The 25,300-nt window shown below is 40.2% G+C and overlaps 1 protein-coding gene across 5 annotated transcripts in view; it reads right to left on the bottom strand.

Moving 5' to 3' along the window:
* Positions 1-25,300, bottom strand: part of DMGDH (dimethylglycine dehydrogenase) — a 67,664-nt gene that overhangs the window by 14,255 nt on the left and 28,109 nt on the right. For 3 of the 5 annotated variants that reach the window (XM_039247449.1, XM_039247451.1, XM_039247454.1), the window contains 9 exons: positions 24,592-24,840; positions 22,593-22,791; positions 15,508-15,677; positions 14,343-14,496; positions 12,488-12,653; positions 11,490-11,620; positions 10,032-10,249; positions 8,485-8,642; positions 5,703-5,762 (listed from right to left, as the gene is read on the bottom strand). In XM_039247449.1, the coding sequence (XP_039103380.1) occupies positions 5,703-5,762; positions 8,485-8,642; positions 10,032-10,249; positions 11,490-11,620; positions 12,488-12,653; positions 14,343-14,496; positions 15,508-15,677; positions 22,593-22,791; positions 24,592-24,840 (1,505 nt within the window). Of the gene's footprint in view, positions 1-1,786; positions 1,960-5,702; positions 5,763-8,484; positions 8,643-10,031; positions 10,250-11,489; positions 11,621-12,487; positions 12,654-14,342; positions 14,497-15,507; positions 15,678-22,592; positions 22,792-24,591; positions 24,841-25,300 lie in introns of all 5 variants that reach the window. The other 2 variants (XM_039247453.1, XM_039247450.1) reach the window with 2 other exon arrangements.

The raw sequence follows: 25,300 nt of genomic DNA, 5'->3' as shown, positions 1-25,300 counted from the left end.
CCTCCTTTTACTAATCCACTTGTTTTTCTGTTCTCCTGTTTATTGGCAGGACCAGAGAGGCATAAAGGTAAAGAACTAAAAGAGTGGGTCTCAATCTTCATTACATATAAAACCCTCCCCCCAGAGCAAATCCGACTGGTTTGGGGGTAGATCAGTGTTCTCAAACTTGAGTGATTATCAGAATCCTCTGGAGGGCTTGTTCAAGCAGATTATTGGTTTTCTCCCCAGAGTTTCTGATTTGGGGATGGTACTCAACACCTTGCATTTCTAACCAATCCCTAGGTAACACTGATGCTGCTAGTCTGTGAACCATACCTGAGAACCACTGAGGATAGGGCAATATTTAAAAAGTTCTCCAAGTTAGTGATATACAGCCAGTTGAAAAGTGTTGGTCTAGCACTATCACTCTCTACCTGTTTTGGAATCACCTGGGGAATTAAAACAAAACAAAACAAAATTGATGCCCAAGTCCCTACCCCTGGAAGTTCTTTTTAAATTGATGTGGGTTGCAGCATGAACCTCAGAATTTCTTTTGAATCATTTTATAATTTAAAAAAAAATTAATGTTTTATTTATTTCTGAGAGGGAGAGAGAGAGACAGCATGAGCAGGGGAGGGTCAGAGAGAGAGGGAGACACAGAATCTGAAGCAGGATCCAGGGTCTGGCAGTCAGCACAGAGCCCGACACGGGACTTGAACCCACAAACCATGAAATCATGACCCATGCCGAAGTCGGACACTTAACCCACTGAGCCACCCAGGCGCCCCTAATCATTTTATAATTTAAAGGAATTATACTCCAGGTGATTCTAATGTATAGCCAAGACAGAGTCACTGAACATTTTCTGCCTCAATGCCTATTAACATTTACCTAAAATTTCCCCAGAGTTGGGTACTTAATACAACTTTAACATTAAAAATGCCTTTCTAACTTGTCTGTCAACAATTCATTTCCATTCTGATATTTTAGTAATGCTAACATTTATTGACTACTTAGAATGTAGTAAGCCTGGTGGTGCTTTGCCTCTGTTTTTGTGTTGTTGTCCTTACTATTATGCTTTAAATAATTTTTCCACCAAGACAGACCCTGTATTTTCTATCAACACTGTCATCTTCCTTGTGGTTATTACCACCTTATTCTGTTTCTACTGGTTAGAAACTCATGGTAGGAAAAGAGAAGGAAAGGAAGAAATTGGGAGTGGGAAGGATCTTCATAAAATTCTTCTAATCTGCTTCAACATGTTACATTGGTAGTTCAGTTTCTGAATCTTTGCAGAGAGTCTCTCTAAATGGACATAGATTCAGTATTTCCCAGAGGAAAATTCCAATAATACTTAATGATTCCGTTCTAAGGCAGCTGATCTTCCTTTTGCTCTTGACTAGTACATTTTATGTTTAACTAAAACAAAAACCAAAAAAACGAGAACCAGTAATTTTCTCCCAAAGTAGCTTCTTTTGAAATTATAATACCATTAATATCAATGATATAACTTTTTCCAGGTAAAGGGGTTTTAGTCGAGATTTTGAAGTATATGATTTAATTACTTTTACGTGTATTACACTTCTGGTTAATGCTTCCTTTCCAGGCACTATGCTCACTCTCCACAAGATGGCACTGTTGTGTACTGCTAGACAACCCTCCTGGAGCCAAGGGATACTTTCAGATTAAGAATGTTTCCTACAATTTCAGTTTGCTTCAAACTTCATGAAATAGGAGAGCCATCAGGAGTTATGTCTTTAACGACGAGACTTGTGGCCTAGCAAGGTATTTAATGAATGGTACTTACTCAGCGTTGACTCAGAAGGAGAATGAGCCTGTGCACAACTGTGTGTCTACTTCACCTTGATGAGGGAGTATGAGGCAGGCTGAGAACAATGTGCAAGCTCGCACGCATGTGCACACACACACACACACACACGCCGCCAAGTAGAATGTGTGTGAAATTTCAGGCACTCCTGGCTGCCCAAGGACAAAGGAAAGGAAAAGAAAGAAAACAAATGGCCAAATGATAGAGATCACAGTCATACAGAACATGGGTCTCCAATTTACAAATATCTTAGTAAATTACAAGAAAAAGGCAATCTATCAATAGCCTAACCTCCAGAAGCTTGTATACTGTTTCTGGGAGCCCCAATATCACCCCTCCATAGTGATGTGGGGAATAAAGGCAAAACGGAAATTGCCCATAAAATGAAATTTCCTTATAACCTGCAACCCATTGACAAATACTTGAAGCAAATACAGAGTATATCATTTCTCCTGGAATCCCTTACTGTCCTAATGTTAATGCCTTACTATAGGGAAAACAACCTTAGCTTGACAATAGCAAGGCCTCAGCTACCTTAGGAACCCTCTTTAGCAGATCAAAGTCCCTCTGGAGGCTTCCTTTTGACTTTACCTCCCCAACTCCATAGTATAAAAGCAGCTAGTCTTGACTACCTCAGCACAGCTCTTTCTGCCCACGGGTCCTGTCCCCATGCTTTAATAAAAATCACCTTTTAGCACCAAAGATGTCTTCAAGAATTCTTTCTTGGTTGTCAGCTCCAGACCACCCCCCTATCATCACCCCAAAACCTCATCAACATCAGCCAACACCATGGGAAGGTTGCAGCTCAAGCAACTCTCAGAAGCAAGGAAAGCGAGCACCATACACTACATTCTTTTACCATCTAAGATTTCTTCAATTCTCCGTTTTTGTTTTCCCTACTTTTACACTGGTTTTGACAAGAACACAATTCTCTCAAAAGAGGCCCGATGGCCCATCTCCTCAGCCACCCCTTTTCCTTCTTAGTATGGTTGAATCAGCTATTCTGATACTAACATAAAACACAAAATCAGTGACAATAAAAACACGACTGTGGGAGGCATTGATTAATAAAACACAGTCCATGCATATTTTAGAATATATTGCCAGTAAAACATTCCTGGGCAATGATTCAAGGCTGAGAAGCCCATGACGGGATAGGACCTTATTGGGGAAAGTGGTAGGTGAGGAGCAGTGTGGTGAGGTCAGAGGTCACTTCACCTTGTCTTGCTTCCATTTCTTCAGTCATAAGAGGAAGTAGTACTGAGCCTCCTCTAGGAGCCTCCTAGGTCCAACACAGCCTATGTCCTATAGGATTTTTTTGTCATATTATGGCTTATCCAATTGTTGTGTAAACACTTAAGGGCCAAGGGGGGAATTCTACGTGCTTGCTTCAAAGATATAGAAAAGGATTTTAAACAATTGTAACATGCTAGGGTTTTTAAAAAATTTTTGTTTTTACTTGTCTATTTATGGAATAAAAAAATACTCCTCTATCTTAACTGCTGCTTCAGTTTTCACAGACTGTCAACTTTCCAAAGCAATATGAACTGGCATTACATATTCTTTAAAATGTAGTATGAAACCAGATTGGGTAACATTTTTATTTTTAGGCATAGTAGGTGAAGTATCAAATGATATTGTTTAGTTTGTGATGTTAAATAGTTTCTCAGAAGCCAATTTCATATTATAGACTGCTACAAAACAAAGATAACGTTGTTGTGAAGCCACCACATAGGATCCGGACAAAGTTGATCCAACTTCTTCCGCAGTCTTGTAGATTAGCGAGCATCACATTGATACCCATCAACCACCCAAGTCAATATAAGTGAAAAAGACTAACTCGGTTAGGTCCAGGTCCTGGTGCTACAGAGCCCTTCAACTAATGTAATCATTAAAAATTAACTCTGTGACACCAGAATGAAAACCAGTAATTCAGAAGTGATAAAAAACGTACCATAAATCCAAATCATCATCTATTAAACAACTTAGTTCTGAGCTCAGCTTTGGTTATTGAAATAATTTAAAGGAACTAATAAATATGCAATCCACACCTGCTTCTAATCATAAAGGGAGCTCCAAAAACCCAATTTAAGGATGAAGAGCTCATTTATCTATGCCTTATCCCCAAACAATAATTGCCAAACACTGTGAAGCAAGAGAGTCAGTTACTGGTGACTGATAACAGAACTTTAGTGCTTTGAAGAGTCAGGCCATTTTTATCCTTATTTTAAACAACTAAACGAAGACTTCTGTTATCAGAAGGAGCAATCTGCTGTAAGGGTCTGCCCAAATTCCAAGCACCTGCTTTCTCTGGTCTGGAGGCAGATGGTACATCATAAAAATAAAAGTCACAGGGAAAACGCACAGAAAGATATTCCCTTTAAAACCCTTAAGGAGGTTCTTTTTCCTAAAATCTAATACTATAAATATACATGTTTATGTTAATATCTTAGCTTAGAATTTGGGAACTTGATGCAGGGGCACTTAAAAAGTTTTCTTAGCCTGATTCATATGCACATGTTCACATATTTCCATAGAATGGGAAACTGGCCTTTACTTTAGCTGATTAGCACCTAAACAGGACAATTTATTTCTGGAATTCTAACAAGTATCCTACACAGCAGCAGCTGCTGTCCTATTCTTCAATATTACCACCGACTGTATCTCTGTTAGGTTCTTTGACAGTAACCAAGACACTACCTGGTGGGTGTTTGAGTCAGCTTGGGCTGCTGTAACAAAATATCACAAACTCGGTGGCTTTAACAACAGGAAATTATATCTTACAGTCGTGGAGGCTGGGAAGTCCAAGATCAAGGTGCTGGCCTATTAAAGCCCCCCTGTGAGTGTCCCCTTTCTGGTTCACAGGCAGCCGCCTTCTCACTGTGTTCTCACGAGGAGGACAGAAAGTGAGCTCCGGTGTCTTCCTGTTCTCAAAAGAACACAAAGTCCGTCGTGGAGACCCCACCCCCATCAATGATTACTCCCCAGAGGCCCCGCCTCCAAATAGCATCCCATGGGGGTTAGGACTAAGACATATAAACTTTAGAGAAACACAATCATTCAGTCCATAACAACAGGATCACTTCATGTGTAGTTGTAGAATTTGTAGAGACGAACGAAGCTGTAAGAAATTGGCTTCATTATGTGCTTTTGCACAATAGTTACGTAGGCTGTTGCTTCTCAAATTTAGATGCATCAGACTCCTCTGCAGCTTGTTGAAACACAGGTTTCTTGGCCTGAGCCCCAGAGATTCTGACTTAGCAGATCTGGGGTGGGAGCTGAGAATTTGCATTTCTAACAAGCTCCCAAATGATGCTAATGCTATCTGTCTGAGGTGAGAACTACCAACGGAGGGGTTCTCTTTGGAATGTGAATTTGAGTTATAAAACCTGTATTGGCTTCTCAGTAAATACGCTTTTGATGCTAAACATTTGAAATGTGTCATTTGCTTATACTTAGAGGTTGCACTTACACATAAAAGTGCTTAATAAGCAGATGGACAGATTTGCTGACAAGGCTGCTTTATGCTCTGAGCACCCAAGGAGAGTCAATTAAAGTTGTATGTGTGATTAGCTAATGTGTGAGTTCACAAATCACAAGGATTTACAAGAATGTCTCCTGACATCTTATCCTTACCAATTTTTATCCCAGAATTTAGCTTTAGTCTTTGAAGTTACTGGATTCTATCTTACATCTATGAACATATTGCAATTGTTTGAACCGATACCTAATTTTGATAAATCTTAATACAAAGCACCTGAGCAATGCTTAGCATTTATGGTCAACTCATTTGTCCTATAATCACACTTGGTTAAATCTTAAAGCATGGCTCTGTGACGAAACAGTATCATAGTTTTAAGGTGTAGTTCAAGTACACTTTGGAATGTAAACATACCTTATTTAGCTTTATAAAATAGTCCAGTCCAGCTTCCAAGGGATTTGTATCACAGTTCATCTAAAAGGGAAGCATAGTTTTTGAAAAAGCTTTTTTTTTTTTTTTATAGTAGGCTGCACACCCAGCATGGAGCCCAACATGGGGCTTTAATTCACGACCCTGAGATCAAGACCTGAGCTGAGATCAAGAGTTGAACACCTAACCGACTGAACTACCCAGGTGCACGGAAAGATTTTATTTTCAAGTAATCTCTGTGCCCAACACGGGGCTTGAACTCACAATCCCAAGACCCAGAGTCACATGAGCCAACTAGGTGCCCCTGGAAACACATTTTAAATCTTATATGAGTGAAAATCATTTCAGTAACACCACCTTCATATACTATTTTTTTAGGGAAGAGAACACCTTTGGATTGTGAAAATAGATTCTGATAGGAAAATTACAGACTCCTCTCCAAAGTGATTTTTTACTCTAAAATTTAAATGTAGCCTGTCAGCATATACTATTTGAATAGCATATTAGACACTAAAATTAAGTTTGTTTCCATGGCTCTTTTACAGATAATAAATACTAGAGGGATAATATAACATGCTATTCTTCTCTGAAATAAGATTTAAATGTGTTTTTATATAATAATTTCACATAGTTAGGTCTTGAAAAATTATTAAGTAATTTACTTATCTTGCAATTAGGCAGAAATCAGGACAAGTAGAGGAGAAAGCAGATGGAAGGAACGTGGCTTCGACAGAGTTCAGGAAAGAGAAAAGGAAACCGGAGATCACATCTCAAATCTTTTCTATAAGGCTGAATAACCACAATATACTTTAAGTTGAAGCTAGAGCCATTATTTGAGACTCAACTTGCAGTTGAAAATTTTTATTTTTTGTTGTTATTGTCCCCTTTTGCACCAAGAGAACTGGTCTAAACTCCATAAAAAGTGGCCAAACTTTTTAAAAGACAACACAGAACTCATATAAACTAGATGAGTAATGTAAACTTGTTTTATATGCTATAAAATGTGGTCTCATATTTCCTAATCAACTTGAGCAACTGTAAGCTGATTTTTTTATCTGCTCTAATTTCAGAATTTCTCCAGGGAAAAAATAAAACAAAGCACAGAAGATTGCTGTAATACCACTAGAGGGCGTGCTGGCACTGCAGGGACATCAGAGGGACGTGAGAGGAAGAAAAGCGGTTAAGGGGAGGGAACCCCGGGAGCAAACTAGAGAAAAGGAAACCAGGGGAGTGGAGAAATGGCTAACTCCCAAAGGCTGCTTCTGCGCTTCATTCCTTGAGGAGTGTGGGGACAGAGCCTTCCTCTATTTCTCTCCCTGCAGCGGCCTCTTTGAAGGCCCCAGGCGCAGGCTGAGAATCCTCCTGGAGACCGCCTCCCCAGCAAAATAAAACCTGGTAAATTGCCCCAGAGCCCTTGTTCTTTCAGTGACTCCAGGGCGCTGCCTCTCCACCTCAAAGCCCACTTGTTTCTGCCCACAGTCTAAATGTCCCAAGGGCCCCGCCTATGCTTTCAAACCCACTTTGCCCCCGAATTAAATCCATTCTATCACGTGGTAGGCACTTTATCTAAGGTCGACAATAACTTTGTAGAATAAAGATTATCTTCATTTTTAGAAAACTGAACAGAGGCTCTGGAGGGTTAACTCCACGTAGCTAATATATGATGGAGGATCAATTCAAACCCAAGAAACCCCACTCAGAAGTATATCCGATACTACTGTCCTTTATGCCACTTCTCAGGCCTCAAACCTCAAGGAAACAACTTTTTTTAAGTTTTTAATATTTATTTTTGAGAGACACAGAGCGTGAGTTGGGGAGGGGCAGAGAGAGAGACACACGGAATCTGAAGTACCCAGGCTCTGAGCTGTCAGCACACAGAATGATGCGGGGCTCAGCCTCAGGAACTGTGGTTATCACATAGTGACCTGAGCTGAAGTCAGACACTTAACTGACCGAGCCACCCAGGTGCCCCTCAAGGAAACAACTTCTAAGGAAACAACTAGGAATATGAAAAAAATTTAGGGATCCATAAATAGCCTGTCATTGGGGATACAACAGAACACAGTGTGAACTACAGTTTGGCCACTTCTCTGTTATCTGGGCCAAGTTATTTACCATTTCTTAGTGTGATTATATATAGAATTGGGATAATTTAGATAACCTCCAACTCCGAACTCCTTGCCCAAGATTCACCGATAATACCTTCTTCAGGGAGAGTGGAGAAGGTAAAATAAATCATGTATATGAAAATGGTGTGTAACTTGACCCTTAGTTGAAATCCTTAGCTCCTGTTATTGCTGGTGGAAGCAGGCGGGGCCAACAGATGTTAGACCACCAGCTCTGGTCCTCAGAAAGACCCTTTTCTGAGTGTCTTGCTATTTCCCCCCAAAGGTACATGATTTAAGAAGAAAATGAGGATGGGCAACATGACAGAGGAAGAGGAAGAATCTGAAAAGCACTCCTTAAATACTGTGGGGTAGCAGTCTCCTCTAGAGCAGGCCCAGCTCCACACGTAGTCAGAGACGGATGTCCAGGGCTGTCGGCCAGGCGGGAGGAAATATGCAGGATAAACAGTGTGTCATAATGCCACTGAGCTTTCAACTGGGAAATGGAGGAGAAAAACATCTTCCCTGAATTAAATAAGGTTATCCAATAACACATAGTTTCTGGTATAGTCAGAGCCAACGTTAATGCAATTAAAACTAGCCCTTATACAAAAATCAGATAGAGTAAACAAAATTTTAACGAAGATGCTGGCATTTCAAACCTCTGACCCCCAGGCTCTGAAAGCTTTCTCCAGTCTTAAGGCATTCATGGCGTATGTTCCAAAATTGTCAATTCCTTCCTCCTGGCCTGCGTTCATGACAGCGTCATAAAGCGCTACGGAATCTTCTTGTCTGTGGTACAGCTCCCAACCCAGCTCACCTGAAACAAACCCAGAAGTACCACGCTGCAGTAAGAACAATGACCACAGGTCTAACGTGCATTAGCTTAAACACATTAATAAATGGAGATTCCACTTATGCAGTATAGACGTTGTTGAGTTTTAAGACCGGTTCACAAAAAAGCTGCAACTGCCACCCCCTCCCCCCACCCCACAAAGGAGCTTGCCATATCACAGATGCATTCATGCCCCATCCTATCTCTCACACAGAGTGGTAACTAGGACCTCTTCTCATGACACAGGGAGATGTTAATATAGGAATTAATCTGGATTCTTGACCTCAGCTTCCTAATGTTAAGTAATTAAGTATTAGTGTGGCTTAGTTTATCATTATAAAGGGTTCAATGTTTAGAAATCTCACCCCCTGACTCCTTGCTCCCAAATCACAAGGCTTAAAGATATAGGCAACTCACAATTACTCATATGGTCTTTTTTGTGGGAAAACTACTATCTCTAATGCCCCCCATACCCATCTTCTTCACCTCTGGGTCATATTATTCACCATTAGAGCTGTGGGCAAAAATCAAAGGAAATGAAACCCAACCCAAATATCTATTTAGTTTTTATTCTGCTTATGCTTTATTCCGGTCACCATTTTGCCGAGGTCAGGTGAAAGGAGGGGGAAAGTGAACAGCAGAAGCCCCGAGAAGAGCAGTAGCCTTCATATGTTACGTGTTCCCTTTGTTCCCCAATGTTGAGGGCCGATGGTGACTTGTTTTTCCAGGACACCACCGGACCATGAGTAACATGTAATTGAATGAATGCCTGGGCACTAAACACTCTTTCTGTGAAAGAGCACGGAGGTCTAGAGGAAGTTGGAAGTGAGCCCAAAGCACCAATGGGGAACTGAAGAACATTCATTCGTCTCTATTTCAAATGCCTACGATGCACAAGATTAGGTGCTATATGAAGAATTCCCTAGTGCACTTAAAGAGTCTTCGTGGTAATGCCTTAAGACAGGTGCCTGACACGTTGAAGATGGTCTCTATGAGAGATTCTGGCTGTGGGAGACCACCTTGGATGTTTCTAGATAGAGTCAGCTGACCTGAATAGTCTGCCAACCCTTCCAACTATTCTCACAGCTGTCCTGTTCCAACGTTTTTATCCTCCCTTCCCAGTAGTAAGTAGCTATGAGATTGGAACAACAACTGGAAATCTGGGAAATGACTCTCCCAGCCTAGGAGTGAATAGACAGAATTACTCTAAGAGGTGGACAGGAGAAATCTTCCTCCAGAGTTATACTGACAAAAGTCAGTGTGAATGTGTGCACGCACATGCACACGCGTGTGCACATGTTCATTTCTGGTAGCTTCTTTTGAATTTCAAAGACTTCGTCTTAAATTTTAGAGCATTGTTTTTCCAATTCTTACCAGTATAAGATATCCTAATAGCAGTGACAGGAATGTTTGAAACCTTTAAAGGCTTGGTTTGAAGAAACTTGAAAACATCATCACCAAGATCTGCAGAGGTCAGTTTTTGAAGAACCTTTCTTGCATGGGGCCCTGCAATCCCAAGGACTCCAAGCTCGTCGGTTATATTTTTAATTTCAACATCATACCCACCGTTGACTGCCTCTTCTTCAATCCATCTGCATTTGAGTCATAAACATTGTGTTAAATCTTGCTTGAATAATACATGTTGGTAACATTATTTCTCTTAAGACATGCTCTGTGTCTAGAATTACCAGAAAGTCCCCAGAGTGTCATTTCATATAATAACCTAATTTTTTAAGCTGAGGAAACTGAGTCCCGGAGATGTCAAGTGATTCTGTTTAAACCACCCACTTACAAATTTGGGGGTAATTTTTCACAGTACAGAAGAATCCTTCAATTTAAGTAAGCCCTGCCACGTAATTCTTTTAAATAGTGACAGCCCTATGGCATTTAAACTAATGATTCAATCTTCAAAAATTAATTTAAACCCAAATTTTCTCTAATACCTGTACACGGGAGGCACATTTGTGCTGCTAAAGGTTAATAATGTGCCTGCCACCAGACACATAATGGCCTTGACAAACACAAGGAAATGATAAAAACTCTAAAGACTGGTTTCAATTTCAAAGTTTTGATGAGTTATTGGAACCCAGTCTTAAGGTTTGTTTATAATTTACTGAGCCGTCCCTGGAGCTACACAAAATGATCCTCTGGATTTACACAAAGCTAGCTACTGAGATACATCTTGGATTGAGGATATCATTTTCTAGCCAGAGAGAGGATCTCAGAGCAAGACATTTATTAAACAATAATGTTCCAAATATTTTTGGAATACTAAAGACTACAGATTTTATGGTAGACTAAATCATAGACTAAAGATTCATGTGAAGGGTTGACTTGGCAGCTCAGGGACTTGCATCTAGCTATGGGCCAGAGAACACAAGACATGGAAAAGGAGGAAGATAACCCACGGAGGCAGCTCACTGAAGTGGGCTGGACGTAGGCATCAGAATCAAAAGGACTGGCTTAAGCAAGTTACTTTAACTCAAACTTCAGTTTCCTCACATGAAAATGGAAATAATATATACCTCGAAGATACATCTATTAAGAGAAATGAGATAATGTCTAAAAAGAGTTCTGACACACTGATAATGTCTAAAAATTGGGAGTTAATATTATTAGAACCAGTAAACCCTATGGATGAATTACCTTTTGGGATGTGGGGACAGGGTCCCTCACTTCAAACAATTTCCTATAAAAGACATGAAGCTTACTTGAAAGAATAAGGTTTGAGAATTAAAGTTGTACTTTCAACTATTGGCAAAAGAAAAGTTCGGGGCAAGATTGAGTCAATATATAACCCAGATAAAATTTTCTTATTAGCTGTACACTTACCTAAGATCATGAAGTTCCGATCCAGAACCAGTTATTAGTAGAAATTCCCCAGGAGTTTGATGAGAAACAGTCAATTCAGCATACACTCGACCTTTTGGTGTCAACATGTGACTTATATTTGTAAAACCCACCTACACAAAAGAATTTAAAATTACCTCAATATAAAATTAAAATCTTAGGTACCCTTTTAACACAACTTGGAAATAAACAAGTGTCCATGAAAGACATCTGAATCTTACCATTTATATCAATTGTGTGAACTCTTTAAACCTAAACCCAAGATTAATTTTGGGTAATTATAATTATTGGTCATAAAAATTACACTTCAGTCAATTTTGCAGTTCTCTATTGACACAATTTAGCAAAGTCATAAAGTCTTTGAATGACAATTCCTTCAATAAAAATTGGAACTAGAAAATTAGCTAAAATATTCAGGGTCTGTTGAAGAGCTATAGCATTCATACAGAAACCACTAGGTGGACAAAAACAACATACTGGTTTTTTGTCTTTAAATGAGAGGACAGATAGGGTGCCTACATGGCTCAGTTAGATAAGCATCCAAGTCTTGATTTCAGGTCAGGTTGTGATCTCATGGTTCATGAGTTTGAGCTCTGCATCAGGCTCTGGGCTGACAGCATGGAACCTGCTTGGGATTCTCTCTCCCTCTCTCTGCTCACTCCCCACTCATACACACAAACTCTCAAAATAAAATCAACTTTAAAATAAATAGATAAAATTTCAAAATGAGGGGTTCCTGGGTGGCTCAGTCAGTTAAGTATCTGACTTCTGCTCAGGTCATGATCTCACAGTTTGTGAGTTCAAGCCCTGCATTGGACTCTCTGCTATCAGTGCAGAGCCCGCTTCAGAAACTCTGTTCCCCTTCTCTGTGTCCCCTCTCAAAAATAAATAATGGAAACATTTTAAGAAATTTAAAATGAGAGGATGGAGAATTCAGCAGACCAGAATCCTGAACCTTGTACCCATATAAGGTTATTTACCTTTGGAATGACATTTGCAAAGAGATGGTCCAACAATCTAACAGAGTCTTGGCCTTTGATGCTAAATTTGCCAAATGGTGACAGGTCAATAACCCCTACGCTTTGCATAACTTGTTTATACTCAGATCCCACAGGCTCAAACCAGTTTGTACGGCGAAAACTTGGCCTAAAAGACAATGTTTGTCATAAAACAACTGTCATTCATTTTCAGAAAATTACAGAGTATTTTAATAAACCCTATTGATCTAGAAAATCCTATTTGGGAAAAGAAGTACAACTTAAAATTCTGTTCTGTGAATCATACATATATGGTGGAAGCTGGTTTTTTAAAGTTATTCTTCTATTCTTTTGAACCATTTTGTAGTGAATAAAGTATTAATTAACTGGAAATTAAGATAGGACATGTGGGCTCTCAGATCTGGAGGGAAGCATAGAAGTCTACCAGCCCTGAGGTTTTCAATCTTGGTTGAATATTAGAATCACCTGGGGAGCGTTTAACAAATACCAAGGTTTTGGACCTAATTAAATCAGAATATAATGGGGTAGAACTATCTTGTCCAATGCTTCTCAAACACTGATGCAACTATAAATCACTTACACTTGTTCAAATGCAGATTCTAATGTGGCAGGTCTGGGGTGGAGACCTATATTCTGCATCCTAACAGTCTCCCAAGTGATGCTCATGTTGTTATAAGCAAGAACCTGGTCCAACATTTTCATTTTTTAAAGAAAAGGCACAAGGTGACTTCCAGAGCTTTTGTCTTAGTAAATGCCAGAGTTTGGCCTGGAACAAAAGTCTACTGACTCATTCAGGGTCCTTTCTACTTGACGACGTACACTTCTAATGTGGTATTTTAAATGCAGAGCAGAATACTCTCTGCTAAGTGAGTTTTTTGGTTGTTTAATTATTAAAATAATGGAAGAAACAGGTCAGGTCCAAAGAGCAAAGGTGAAGAATAGATTTAGCATTTATCTGAGTCATTTAGGAAAAACCAACCAGTATTTTGCCCCCAGATAATGTAGACTGACTGTCTACTGAGCCCAAATTCATTAATCAACAACTGGGTCTCTACTATACTTTGTACCATTTAGATCTGGTCTTAAAGTAGACATTGCAACCTGTTTAGTAAGCAAAATAACAAGTAAAAATAAAAAAAGAGGTAACAATTTCTAGATTTGCTATTTGTTTTCTCTTGGTTTATGGATTTTCATGAGAAAAAATACATAAGCACTATTAATCCCAAATGACAACAATGACACAAAATCCAAGTGTAACAATGGCAACAGTACAGAGGAATTCAGAGGATTGTTTCAGTGACATGCTTTCTACTTTAGCTTCACCTAAAATGCTAAGTAAATGATCCTTCCCCTTAATTTTTCAATGGTGCGTATAATTTGCATGACTCAGCACACACACACTAAAAAGCAGTTGCGGAGCTATCTTTGATAAATAGAAAATCCATATTCTTTTACTATTTCCATAAGATGCGATTCGGCCAGGCATCCTAAACCAGGACACATCTCTAGGAGCCACCTGAAGCCATGTGGGCATCAAGAGGGGATGGGGAAGGTTCCTCCGAGCTCCTGGAAAATGCTAGGTGGAGGCTTCACTTGAGCTGGCTGTATGACTCTGGAGGCCACATGGGTTCTACATGTGAGCCAGTGTCATGTGGGATAGACTAATGCCTCCACTGCCAAAAAAACATTTTTGTAGGAAAAGGCTCAATGCTCTTTGGAACTGGTGGAGTGAGTTCTTTGGAGGCGGAGGGGCAGCACTTCTCCAATGTCCCTCCATTCCACTTCCAAAATCGCATTCTACATTCAGAGCCACAGGCAGGTCATGTCATTCACTTACCTGTACTGAGTATCCTGGCCTGGTTTGTAAAACCAGTGTGGCTGCTCCCAGCCTGCGTGGAACCCCATGGAACACTTAGACTGCAGGACTTTATAAAGCCCACTGACTCGCTGAGTTGGTCTCCCAGCAAATCGTTCTTCTTTAGGATAACCAACTGTAAAAGGAAAAGTAGTATTTAAATACCATATAACCAAAACTATAAAAAAACTTCGAAGGGATCCAGAAAGTAGAAAACACAGTTCTTAACATCCAGAAGCATATATATGTATGAAATTTATATAAAACATGGTAACTAGCCTTCTTAGGGTGACCATTTCAGAATGTTTACAAATGTCAAATCACAGAGCACCTGAGTGACTCAGTCAGTTAAGCGTCAGACTCTTGACCTTGGCTCCAGTCATAATCTCACAGTTCATGGGATCCAGTTGCCCTTGTGAGGCTCTGCTCTGGCAGCACAGAGCCTGCTTGGGATTCTCTCTCTCCTTGCTCGCACATGCGAACGCACATTATCTCTCTCTCTCTCTCTCAAAATAAATAAATAAACCTTAAAAAAGTCAAATCACTATGTTGTACACCTGAAACTAACATAATATCATATGTACATGTACATATATCATCAACTATATTGCAATTTTTTAAAATTATGTTAAAAAAAAAAAGCCAGACCATCATTTATATAACTATCCAAGTACAAAGTAAAAGTAAATTTAAAGCTTAAAATCACTTGGGGTGCCTAGGTGGCTCAGTTTGTTAAGCATCCAACTTCAGCTCAGGTCATGATTTTGCAGACTGTGAGTTCAAGCCATGTTTCACGCTCTGTGCTGATGGCTAGCTCAGAGCCTGGAACCTGCTTCAGATTCTGGGTCTCCCTCTCTCTCTGCCCCTCCCCTGCTCACGCTCTCTCTCTCTCTCTCAAAAATAAATAAACATTTTAAAAAATTTAAAAACTTAAAATCACTGATGCACTCCACACATTAAATATACAAACTCGTATAGATTCCTTGTTGTGTCTTAGAAGCCTAAGGCTTATTAGAATCCCTAAATTCTCCCACCACAAAGAGCAGATAACAAACCTAAAATTAGAGGCACTGCAGGTCATTTCCGTACACACTTTACATTGTAAATTAAATTAAATTACATTTACCTAAATAAATTTGCACCTTACCAATATTGTTGAATCCATATGACTCTCTTGCTTTGGCCTCTGTGTACTGACTTGTTGTCCATTTGCCATAGCGATTGGGATCCAATTCTATCAGATCAAAAGGAGGCTCTCCATGCAGGATCCAGTCACTGAGATATTTCCCCACCCCACCGGCGTGGATTATGCCATATCTTTCAAATACAGAAATAAATACCCTCTTATTAACAGATGTTATTTTCAAATAATGAAACTCATGTCCACCTCTTTTACAGGGCCTGCAAGTTGGAGTGTTCTGTGATCTTTAGAGTGTACAGTCAACATAATGCTTACACTATAGCTTTTTTCCTCAGGAAAAATACATGTTTGGGCATCCAAATTAAATGTGCCTGACTGGAGAGCTAGTTTGTTTCCACACTTTCCAGAGATGCATACCTGCAAAATAGTCTACGACTCTTAGCTAGGAAAGATGCTCACTTTAGGAAAATGGAGGAAAGGGAGAAAAGAAGATGTGGTTGTTATCTTAGCAGCTCTTCTAATCTAGAATTATCCTGACTGATGGGAATCTTGCAGGAGAAACCATACACTGCCGACTGGCACACCCATGTCTTCTCAGACTCAACTTAGTTCAGGTCCCCTTAGGCAATGGCCTCTGGGCAAGGACCTTGAACCTTTATTTTAGAAGCATTCAGGGGAAGAGGCGCTCACCCAGGGACTTGTGGGGAGGACAGAAAAGGAACACTGTCCCCTGTATTTTGAAACTAATGGAACACTCAGTGGTGACGGTAGGCTTGTTGTCTATTTGTAGATGACGATGCTTTAAAACCAAGAATGTGGCTGTGGCAAATCGTTTGATATCAGAGGAAGGAATCATAGTTTAATATTGGTCATGTGCAGTACTACCCACTCCCTCTTATCTAATGAAGGACTCTCCTATACATTTATCTGTGGTTTAAGTCAAGAGAAGCTTCTGAGGAATTAGATGAGCAGAAAGTCATGGGGGAGCTACATGAGCAGACCTCAAAATGCAAGAAATTCCAGTATCTGGAATGACCACAAGTCATCAACCAGAATCACAGGTTCTAAGAGCTTGGGGACACCTGACCAAAGACTATAAATGTTAACTATTTTCCCACAAGATACCAGTTTTGCCATTTTAGAAAAGCGAATGACTAATTTTGTTATGAAGATACTTCTCAAGTAGAATAACAAGGCAACAATTTGTACTTCTTTGAATAGTTTAAAAAAAAAAAAGACATGGGTCATCCAAGTCAACAATCTCACTAAGTTTCAAGAAGGCAAGAAACATTATTAAATGTATGCTTAAAATTCACTTAACCAGGCCCAATGTATGATACACAAAAGCTGTCATTTTTGAGACCAACAGATACCGTTTATAAGACTTGAAATTGTGTGAAGTTTTATTGACTTTTATTGAGTGCTTGCTATTTACCAGGCATTGTTTCCACCTAACATGTGCCAGGTTATTTATTCTTCAGCAATTTTCTTTTACTGGGAAAGCCAGCCCCCCACATGCAGATTAAATAAGGTCACACTGCAATAAATAAAGAGCAGATTCAGGATACAGACTCCGTCAACTGACTCCAGCACACACTCTTTCTTACTGAACTTTACTTCTTCAACAGTTCTCAATTTTCAGCCAAGATGCTCATTACAGACAGCATTCACATCCTTGACAGACTCGTGTATAGCCAGGGCTGTGTTTGGTTTCCTGTGGCCTCACTGCTATGCCATCATGATCTTTCCCTTTCAACAGGTGTATATGAGCTAACAAATGAGGCTGACTGCTGTTAATTGGGGATAATCCTGAGTCAAGGCTAATTTGTTTTCAAAAAGTAAATCCTTTATAAACCTCAGCTCTCTAACCCTTAATAGCTGTGGGTAAAATGCCACACTACTGCATGTTATGAAACATGTATTGAGAGCCCCTGGCTGAGGGGCTAAAAGTAAGCATGAAGTAAAAGAGATGTGGGTATGATTTTACTTCTGCCGGTACTAGCTATGTGACCGGCAGAGTCAGTAACCAGTGCTTTGGTCTTCTTTCATGCACACTTTCTTCATGGTTCTGGTGGAGAATTCATTGACATGACATTGTAAAGCACATAATAGGCCAGCAATGCTTGGTGGCTGTTGGGCCCCTATATAACCAACAACAGAGTAGGCCTAAGCCCAATTGATAAGATTTTCATAGGAAGTAATTTGCGTGGAGTGGAAGTGGAAGGGAACTTGATGGAGAAAGGAGAGTTAGGTTCTTCTGTCACTAACATTAATCTGTAGAACCTGTTTCTAAATGGTCCAGCTACTATGCTTTTTGAGTGTTTGTGTCTGCTTTTCAGGATAACTCCATTAAACTGTCTGATTTTACCTCTCACAGCACTCTCCCCTCCTCAGATTTGCTGTTTATAATCTGCTCTAAGCCAAGAAAACTAGATTCAATTCAAAGCAACCCATTAAACATTTTAGGGGGCATAGTGTCACCTAGAAGCAAAAAACCTTGTTAGAATTGTGACAAAACAAAAGTAAAGGAGTTTCGACTGAAGGTGATCTGTGAGTAAGGTAAATGAGCACTGGCATATATGTAGATAGTTTGCAAGTTCCCCGAAGTCTCTGTACTGGTTGTACTGTAATAACAGTCAACATCGAAATGCAAATCCCTGGGTCCCTCCCCAGACCACTGAATCAGAATCTATAGTGTCCAGGAATGCATTTGCGTATAGGTTTCTAATTCAACACAACCTCACAGGTTCTCCTGACAAACAGGAATTACACAGATACGATGTAAAGGAGGATGGAACATACGCAAGTGACTGATCACAAGGTTGAGGTTCTTTAACACGGGCATGTGACTCTGCTGCTCAGCCAGATATGGAAACCACTGGCCTCCAGAACCAGGGAACGGATCACTGATGTAAGCCAGGAGGGGCAGCCAATGTGAGCATTCCGTTTTATGTAAGAAACATCTTAGCAATCTCAAATTTTAGATAGCAACAAGTCCTTTGTTTGTTCAGACCAAATCTGTCAGAGTCTGAGGCACTATGCCTGCCCCCGACCTGTCGTCTTCCCTCTCCATCTCCCAACATCTAAAACCTGGGAAAATTGCCCAGAACAATCAGAGCAGGAATGCAACATCAGCCCCATGCAAGTACATACAGTTTCTAGGTAATAAGTAACTGGTGTTCTGAAGAAATCAACTTCCTAATTTCCTTGGCAAGTAGTAACAGATGCTCCATTAAAGTATAATTATAATAAGATCAGGGATACTATCTGCTTGTTTAGAGCATGGCTCATGGTCAATGATCCACATATATTTGTTGACTAAATCAATAATTCTATGATTCAGTCAATTGCAGAATCAAAAATAATAAAGACTTAGGAATTCATTTAGCAAAAGTAGTGGAAAACTTGTACTCTGAAAACTACAAACCCTTGTTGAAAGAAATTTTGAAAGACCAAAATAAATGGAAACGCACCCTATGTCCATGAATTGGACTTAATATTGTTATGACAATACTCTCCAAATTGATCTACAGATTTAATGCAATACCTATCAAAATCCTAGGTGGCTTCTTTGCAGAAATTGACAAACTGGTCCTAAAAATTGCATGAAAATTTAAGGGACCCAAGGTAGCCAAAACAAACCTGAAAAAACCCCAAAGATTTGCACTTACCAAGTTCATAACTTACTACAAAACGATAGTAATCTAAACAGTGTGGGGGCACCAGCGTGGCTCAGTAGGTTAAGCATCTGACTCTTGATTTTGGCTCAGGTGGTGATCTTATGGTTCGTGAGACTGAGCCCTGCATGGGGCTCTGTGTTGATGCAGAGCCTGCTTGGGTTTTTCTCTCTCCCACTCTCTCTCTCTCTGCCCTTCCTCTGCTCACATGTACGCACGTGCTCTCTCTCTCAAAATAAATAAATAAACACTGAAAAATGTGGTACTAGCCTGAAGATAGACCTATAGATCATAGGAATAGAATTAGGAGTCAAGAAATAAACTCATACATATAAGGTGAATTGACTTTTGACAAGGATGTTGTGGTATTATAAAAAATAAATCTTTGGTCTTTGTCCCCAGTTCCTGGCACAGAGCTCCTAAAACCTCTGGAATTTATAGTCTTTGTATGCTAATGAGATGACTCAAGGTGGAGTGAGGGATACCAGGGGGTGTTAAATAGCAGCTAGTCACAAGAAATTCAATCATCAATGGTCGATGATTTAATCAATTATGCATGTGTAATTAAACCTCCATAAAAACCCCTAAATGACAGAGTTCAAAGAGCTTGCAGGTTCGTAGACCCACTGATGTGCTAGGAAGGTGGTGTGTCAGAGAAGGCATGAAAGCAGTGTGCCACACTCCTCCCCTTCACACCTCAACCTGTGCATCTCTTTTATTTGGCTGTTCCTCAGTTGTATCCTTCATAATAAATGGGTAAAAGAAAGTATTTTCCTGATTTCTGTGACTCATCCTAGTGAATTGTCAAGCCTGAAAAGGACGTTGTAGGAACTCCCAGATTTACAGCCAGTCAGAAGTACAGGTGATCCCTAGAATTTGCAACTGGTATCTGAAGTGGAAGCAATTTTGTAGGACTCAGTCCTTAACCAGTAATTCTGGAAGTTAAGATCAGAATTGAATTGAATTGTTGGACACCCAGTTGGTGTCAGAGAAATAGAAAATTGAAAAATTGAGAGAGTAGGGCACCTGGGTGGCTCAGTCAGTTGGGCGTCTGGCTTTGGCTCAGGTCATGATCTCATGGTCAGTGGGTTCGAGCCCTGCATTGGGCTTTGAGCTGACAGCCAGCTCAGAGCCTGGAGCATGTTTCAGATTCTGTGTCTCCCTCTCTCTATGACCCTCCCCTGCTCATGCTGTCTCTCTCTCTCAGAAATAACTAAAAACATTTTTTAAAAAAAGAAAGAAAGAAAAATTCAATGCGGGTGTCAGAAGTGGTGTCAGAAAAAAGATATCACAGAAGCCAACATAATTCAGTGAGGAAAGAACAGTCTTTTCAACAAACAGTGCTGGGACAACTGGCCATGCATAAAAGAATGAAGTTGGACCCCCTACCTCACATCATGTACAAACATTAACTCAAAATTGATCAAAGATTTAAGTGAAAGAATTAAAACTATAAAACTCTTAGAAGAAAACATAGGTATGAATCTTTATGAACTTGGACTAGAAAATGGTTTCTTATATATGGCACCAGAACTACATGCTAAAAAAAGAAATGATACACATTGTGGACTTCATCAAAATTAAAAACCTTCCGGCTTCAACGGACACCATTAAGAAAGTGAAAAGACAGCCCACAGAATGGAAGAAAAAAAGGCACATCATGTATCTGATAAAGGTCTTATATCTAGAATATATAAAGAACTCCTACAACTCAACAGTAGGAAGACAAATAACCAAATCTTTTTTTAATGGGCAAAGGAGATGAATATGCATTCCTCCAAAGATATTCAGGTAACGTACATGAGAAACACTCCTATGCGCGCGCGCACACACACACACACACACACACACACACACGCCTGCATGCAGATGCTGCTGGTAATTACTCAAACCCTCAGTTACATTATACCTTCCAGGTCCTAGGTCTCCATCTGGTTTTCTCCTTCTAGATGTCCCACTGATATCAACTTAACACTTCAAACCCAACCTTTTTATAAATGAAACTCATTCTTTTCTTGGTTCTCTCTCCCCATGGCCCCAGCATCCAACCAGGGGTCAGGTTAGAAAGTTTGCCATAGTTTGCCATTTTTTTTCTCTTCCTCAAGACCTAATGCAATCAATCATCAAGTCTAAATAATTTTAGCTCCTATCTCTCAGTCCGTGCTGCTGCTCCTGCAGTTCAGACCACAGCTTCTCTACTGTGCTGGCGGGATAGCGCCCCAAGCATCCCCGTGCTTCTGGCTGGACCTCGCTGCCTTGTTCTCAGCTGTTGCCCAGTGGCTAGCAAAGAGACCTGCTACAGAGCTGGCAAACATGAGATATTAGTTGAATACATGGCCAAATAAAATGAAATAAAATGGGGAAGAAAAATAGAATATTAGAAGCTGTGATATGATAGTAAAGTAGGCTTGACATTAATATTCAACAAATTAATGGGACAAATACTAGGGATGAAGCATCAAATGGGTAATGGAATCGTAAATAGTAAGCTCCTGAGGAATCATAAAGAAGCAAATTATGTTGGATAAACATGAATTACGGTTAAAAAAGCATCAGATACATATTCATTTGATATTCTGTATTGTGTTTGTCACATTGTGTTATGAAAACAGCCTTCTAAAATTGGGGCAAATTGACCAATATGAACATAACAGCATGAAAAGAGACAGGAATAATGGAAATGGCAGGAAATATGCAAAGAGAAGTTTCCAGGAAATCACTGCCCTACTATGTGATCATCTTTAAAATCCATACAAGTGATTAAACCATTATACAGTCAGGATTTTAAAAGTGATTTTTAAAAAATGTATAATGTTTATTTATTATTCTTGAGAGAGAGTGAGAGAGACAGAGAGTGAGTGGGGTTAGGGCAGAGAGAGAGGGAGGCCTCAGAATCTGAAGCAGGCTCCTGGCTCTGAGCTGTCAGCACAGAGCCCGACGCGAGGATCGAACCCACCAACTTTGAGATACCTGAGCTGAAGTCAGACGCGTAGCGGACTGAGCCACCCAGGGCGCCCAAGATTGAAATATTTTATTCCTCATATCTCAATGGTCATTAAAGGAAGAAAACTCTCTGTCCTTCCCCCATTTTCCATTTTGGCCTAAGATTATGAGACAAGACTTATCTATGATACTTGACTATTAAAAAAGATACCTGACTCTATAATAAATGTTGAATTAAATGGAGATACTCAGGGTGCCTGGGTGGCTCAGTCAGATGAGCATCCTACTCTTGATTTTGGCTCAGGTCATGATCCCAGGATCATGGAATCGAGCCTCACTAGGGATTCTCTTTCTCTCTCTCTCTACCCCTCTTCCCCATTCGTGCTCTCGCTCTTGAAAATAAACAAAACAAAACAAAACAAAACAAAATAAAATAAAATAAAATAAAATAAAATAAAAAGAGATACTCACCCAAAGCCTATAGCCACCCAGTAGTTTCTGACTCCCTGATGGGGCCCCACCATAGGCAGGATGTCAGGAGAATAGGTGATAGGACCATTGACAATATTGATGATATCAGCCTTTTTCAAGACTGGAACCATTTCCATGGCAGCTTCCACATGTTCCATAATTCGGTCAAGATCAGACTCAAAGAGCTCCTTTCCAAACCCTGAAGAGACATACCACTGTTGTCAGGATGCCACAATTGCTCTGACAGCTACTCTAAAGTGACTTAAGTCTGAATCAGCTTACATTTAAAGACGGTCTTTAGAAGGTACTTCCTTTTTTTTTTTTTAAGTCCAAACTTAATAGTCACTGTCAACAGATAAGTACCCATCACATTTTTGAGAACAATCATTTATTTTTGTGGAAACAATAAAATCATGAAAGTTAACACTCTTAATAATAAATATAAATCTAGGTATATAAACAGTTTTCAACAACTAGTCTGATCATAATTTTAAAAAATAATCAATAACTGGTTTGTCAAGAGGGAACTTTTATCCTTCAGTTAACTCTAAAAGTCTGCTTTATCCTTTCAGATAAGGGCAAGGAGGAGCTTGCAAAAAAGTCACATCAGAACACAGGATATAAAGACAAAACTACTCCAGGATCTAGAGTAATGGATTCTAGATGTCTCTTAGCTCTTAGCAGAGAAAGAATGGCATGGATGCCTCCTTTTTCAAGCCCACTCCTTAATGTATCTGAAGGCTAGAAATTTGAGAAAAGAGTCAAGGTCTTGGAATACAATAATTTTCTCAGTCCTAAAAGGTACTGTCATTGAAGGCAGGGCCATAGATGAGCTTCTAAAAGAACTTCTCCACCAATACTGGTGACTTTCCCACACAGCAGCCAGCCAGCTGCCTGTTCCTCCTGTGAAATGCATGTTGTGTCAGTTGCATGGAGGCCTGCAGACCACAAGTGTTGGACCATGACATGTACGCGCCCGAGGCCAGCTAACAATCTGGCTCTCCCTCCAACTGGAATTATTTAAATATTTGCTCAACATTTATTTTCAAGAGAGGCTGTCTGCAGAAAGGAAGGCTCTCAGGTGGCAGTCAGCCTTCCTGACATCAAGAGCTACTCCACACAGACCCAAATGAAATGTGCAGAGCCCATTCAACAAAACAAAAGCCCTCAGCTAGCTGGCGCAACTTCTATGGAAGGGAGTTTAGTGATCATTCGTGGTCACATGGGCGCAGGTGTACTGAGGAGTAGGGGAGAGCTTCAGTCCCTATCTCAAGTAGCTTATCAAAGTACAATTCTAGAAAGTACAATTTCCTCCATTTCTTTATACCCCCTATAATATGTCAGTGCCCCAATGACATTTCAGCACTTTCTATAGATTGCTTTAATTGTTTACCTCCTTAGGTAACCTCCATCTTTAATTTCACTCTGTAGAAATGTTTCCTGAAAAACAAAAACAGGTCCACCTCTCTTACAGAAACTATAGTTCCTCCCGCCTAGAACAGGACTGTTCTACACTTATTTATGTAGTAGGGGAGGGCGTCAGTTGGCAGGAGCAACTTATCCTGCTCTGTGACAGACTTCAAGGCTTTCATTCTTAGCAGGCTGGGTATCCTGTCCCTGATACTTCCAACCGTCAAAGTACAGTATCCACTGTATCCAAATCCAGAAACTAGACCAAGCAGGCAAGAGAGTGAGGAAAAAGGAGGGGAGGCAGGAGGTTGGTGTGGGCAGGTGAAAATTATCTGGAAGCAGAAGACACGTTTCTTCAGCTTCTCCATCACCAACTGCCTCTTTTCTCTTTCCTTACTTCCTGCTGTGATCATTGAAAATGACATGAGAACAGAGCTGACCTCAAATCCCTCACCTCCAACATCCCAGGTACCCAGTAGTCTAATGTTATGATGTCATCTTAGTCTACAGCCAGCGCCTCCAACCCCTGCCACAGAGAAGACAAGACATATGTGCCTGACCTGCACACACTTGCATTTGTGACACTCACCTGGAGGGACTCCATGGGTGACCCACGAGTCCTGTACTTTCATTTTCTCCTGACTTTCGTATGGACCAAACAAAAGCCCATCCCTTTCCTGTCGCAGATAATAGGATCCTTCCAGGTCACGGAGCACAGGGAGTTCTCGTTTCAAAGCTTTCACTTCAGGTATAGTCGATGTAACAACATATTGATGCTGGACCGGAATGAGAGGGTGCTCTAGTCCCACCATCTTACCTACTTCACGAGCCCAAAATCCTTAAAGAAAAAAACCATTTTAAAATGTTACCACAGGGACGCCTGGGTGGCTCAGTTGGTTAGGCGTCCGACTTCAGCTCAGGTCATGATGCCGTGGTTTGTGGGTTTGAGCCCCGCGTCGGGCTCTGTGCTGACAGCTCAGAGCCTGGAGCCTGTTTCAGATTCTGTGTCTCCCTCTCTGCTTGTCCCCCACTCATGCTCTGTCTCTCTCTGTCTCAAAAATAAATAAACTATTAAAAAAATAAAAAATAAAATAAAATGTTACCACGTGTGTAAACATACCACACCTGACACCGATATGGCAATTTATTTTAAAATAAAATATTGAAAAGACTTTAGTACTCACGGAAAGTCTAAAGAATGTGATGACAACTTTAAATTTTTTGCCATTTCAAAACTCAATGGGGGAAGAGAAGACAGTATTTTACCTGCCCCGGAATTTTGAAGATATTTGTAATCT

The sequence above is a fragment of the Hyaena hyaena genome, unplaced genomic scaffold (genome assembly GCF_003009895.1).
Source record: "Hyaena hyaena isolate Hyena2069 unplaced genomic scaffold, ASM300989v1 scaffold_299, whole genome shotgun sequence".
Classification (NCBI taxonomy): Eukaryota; Metazoa; Chordata; class Mammalia; order Carnivora; family Hyaenidae; genus Hyaena; species Hyaena hyaena.
Note: the sequence above shows the minus strand (reverse complement) of the source record. Positions and strands in the feature narration are given on the sequence as shown.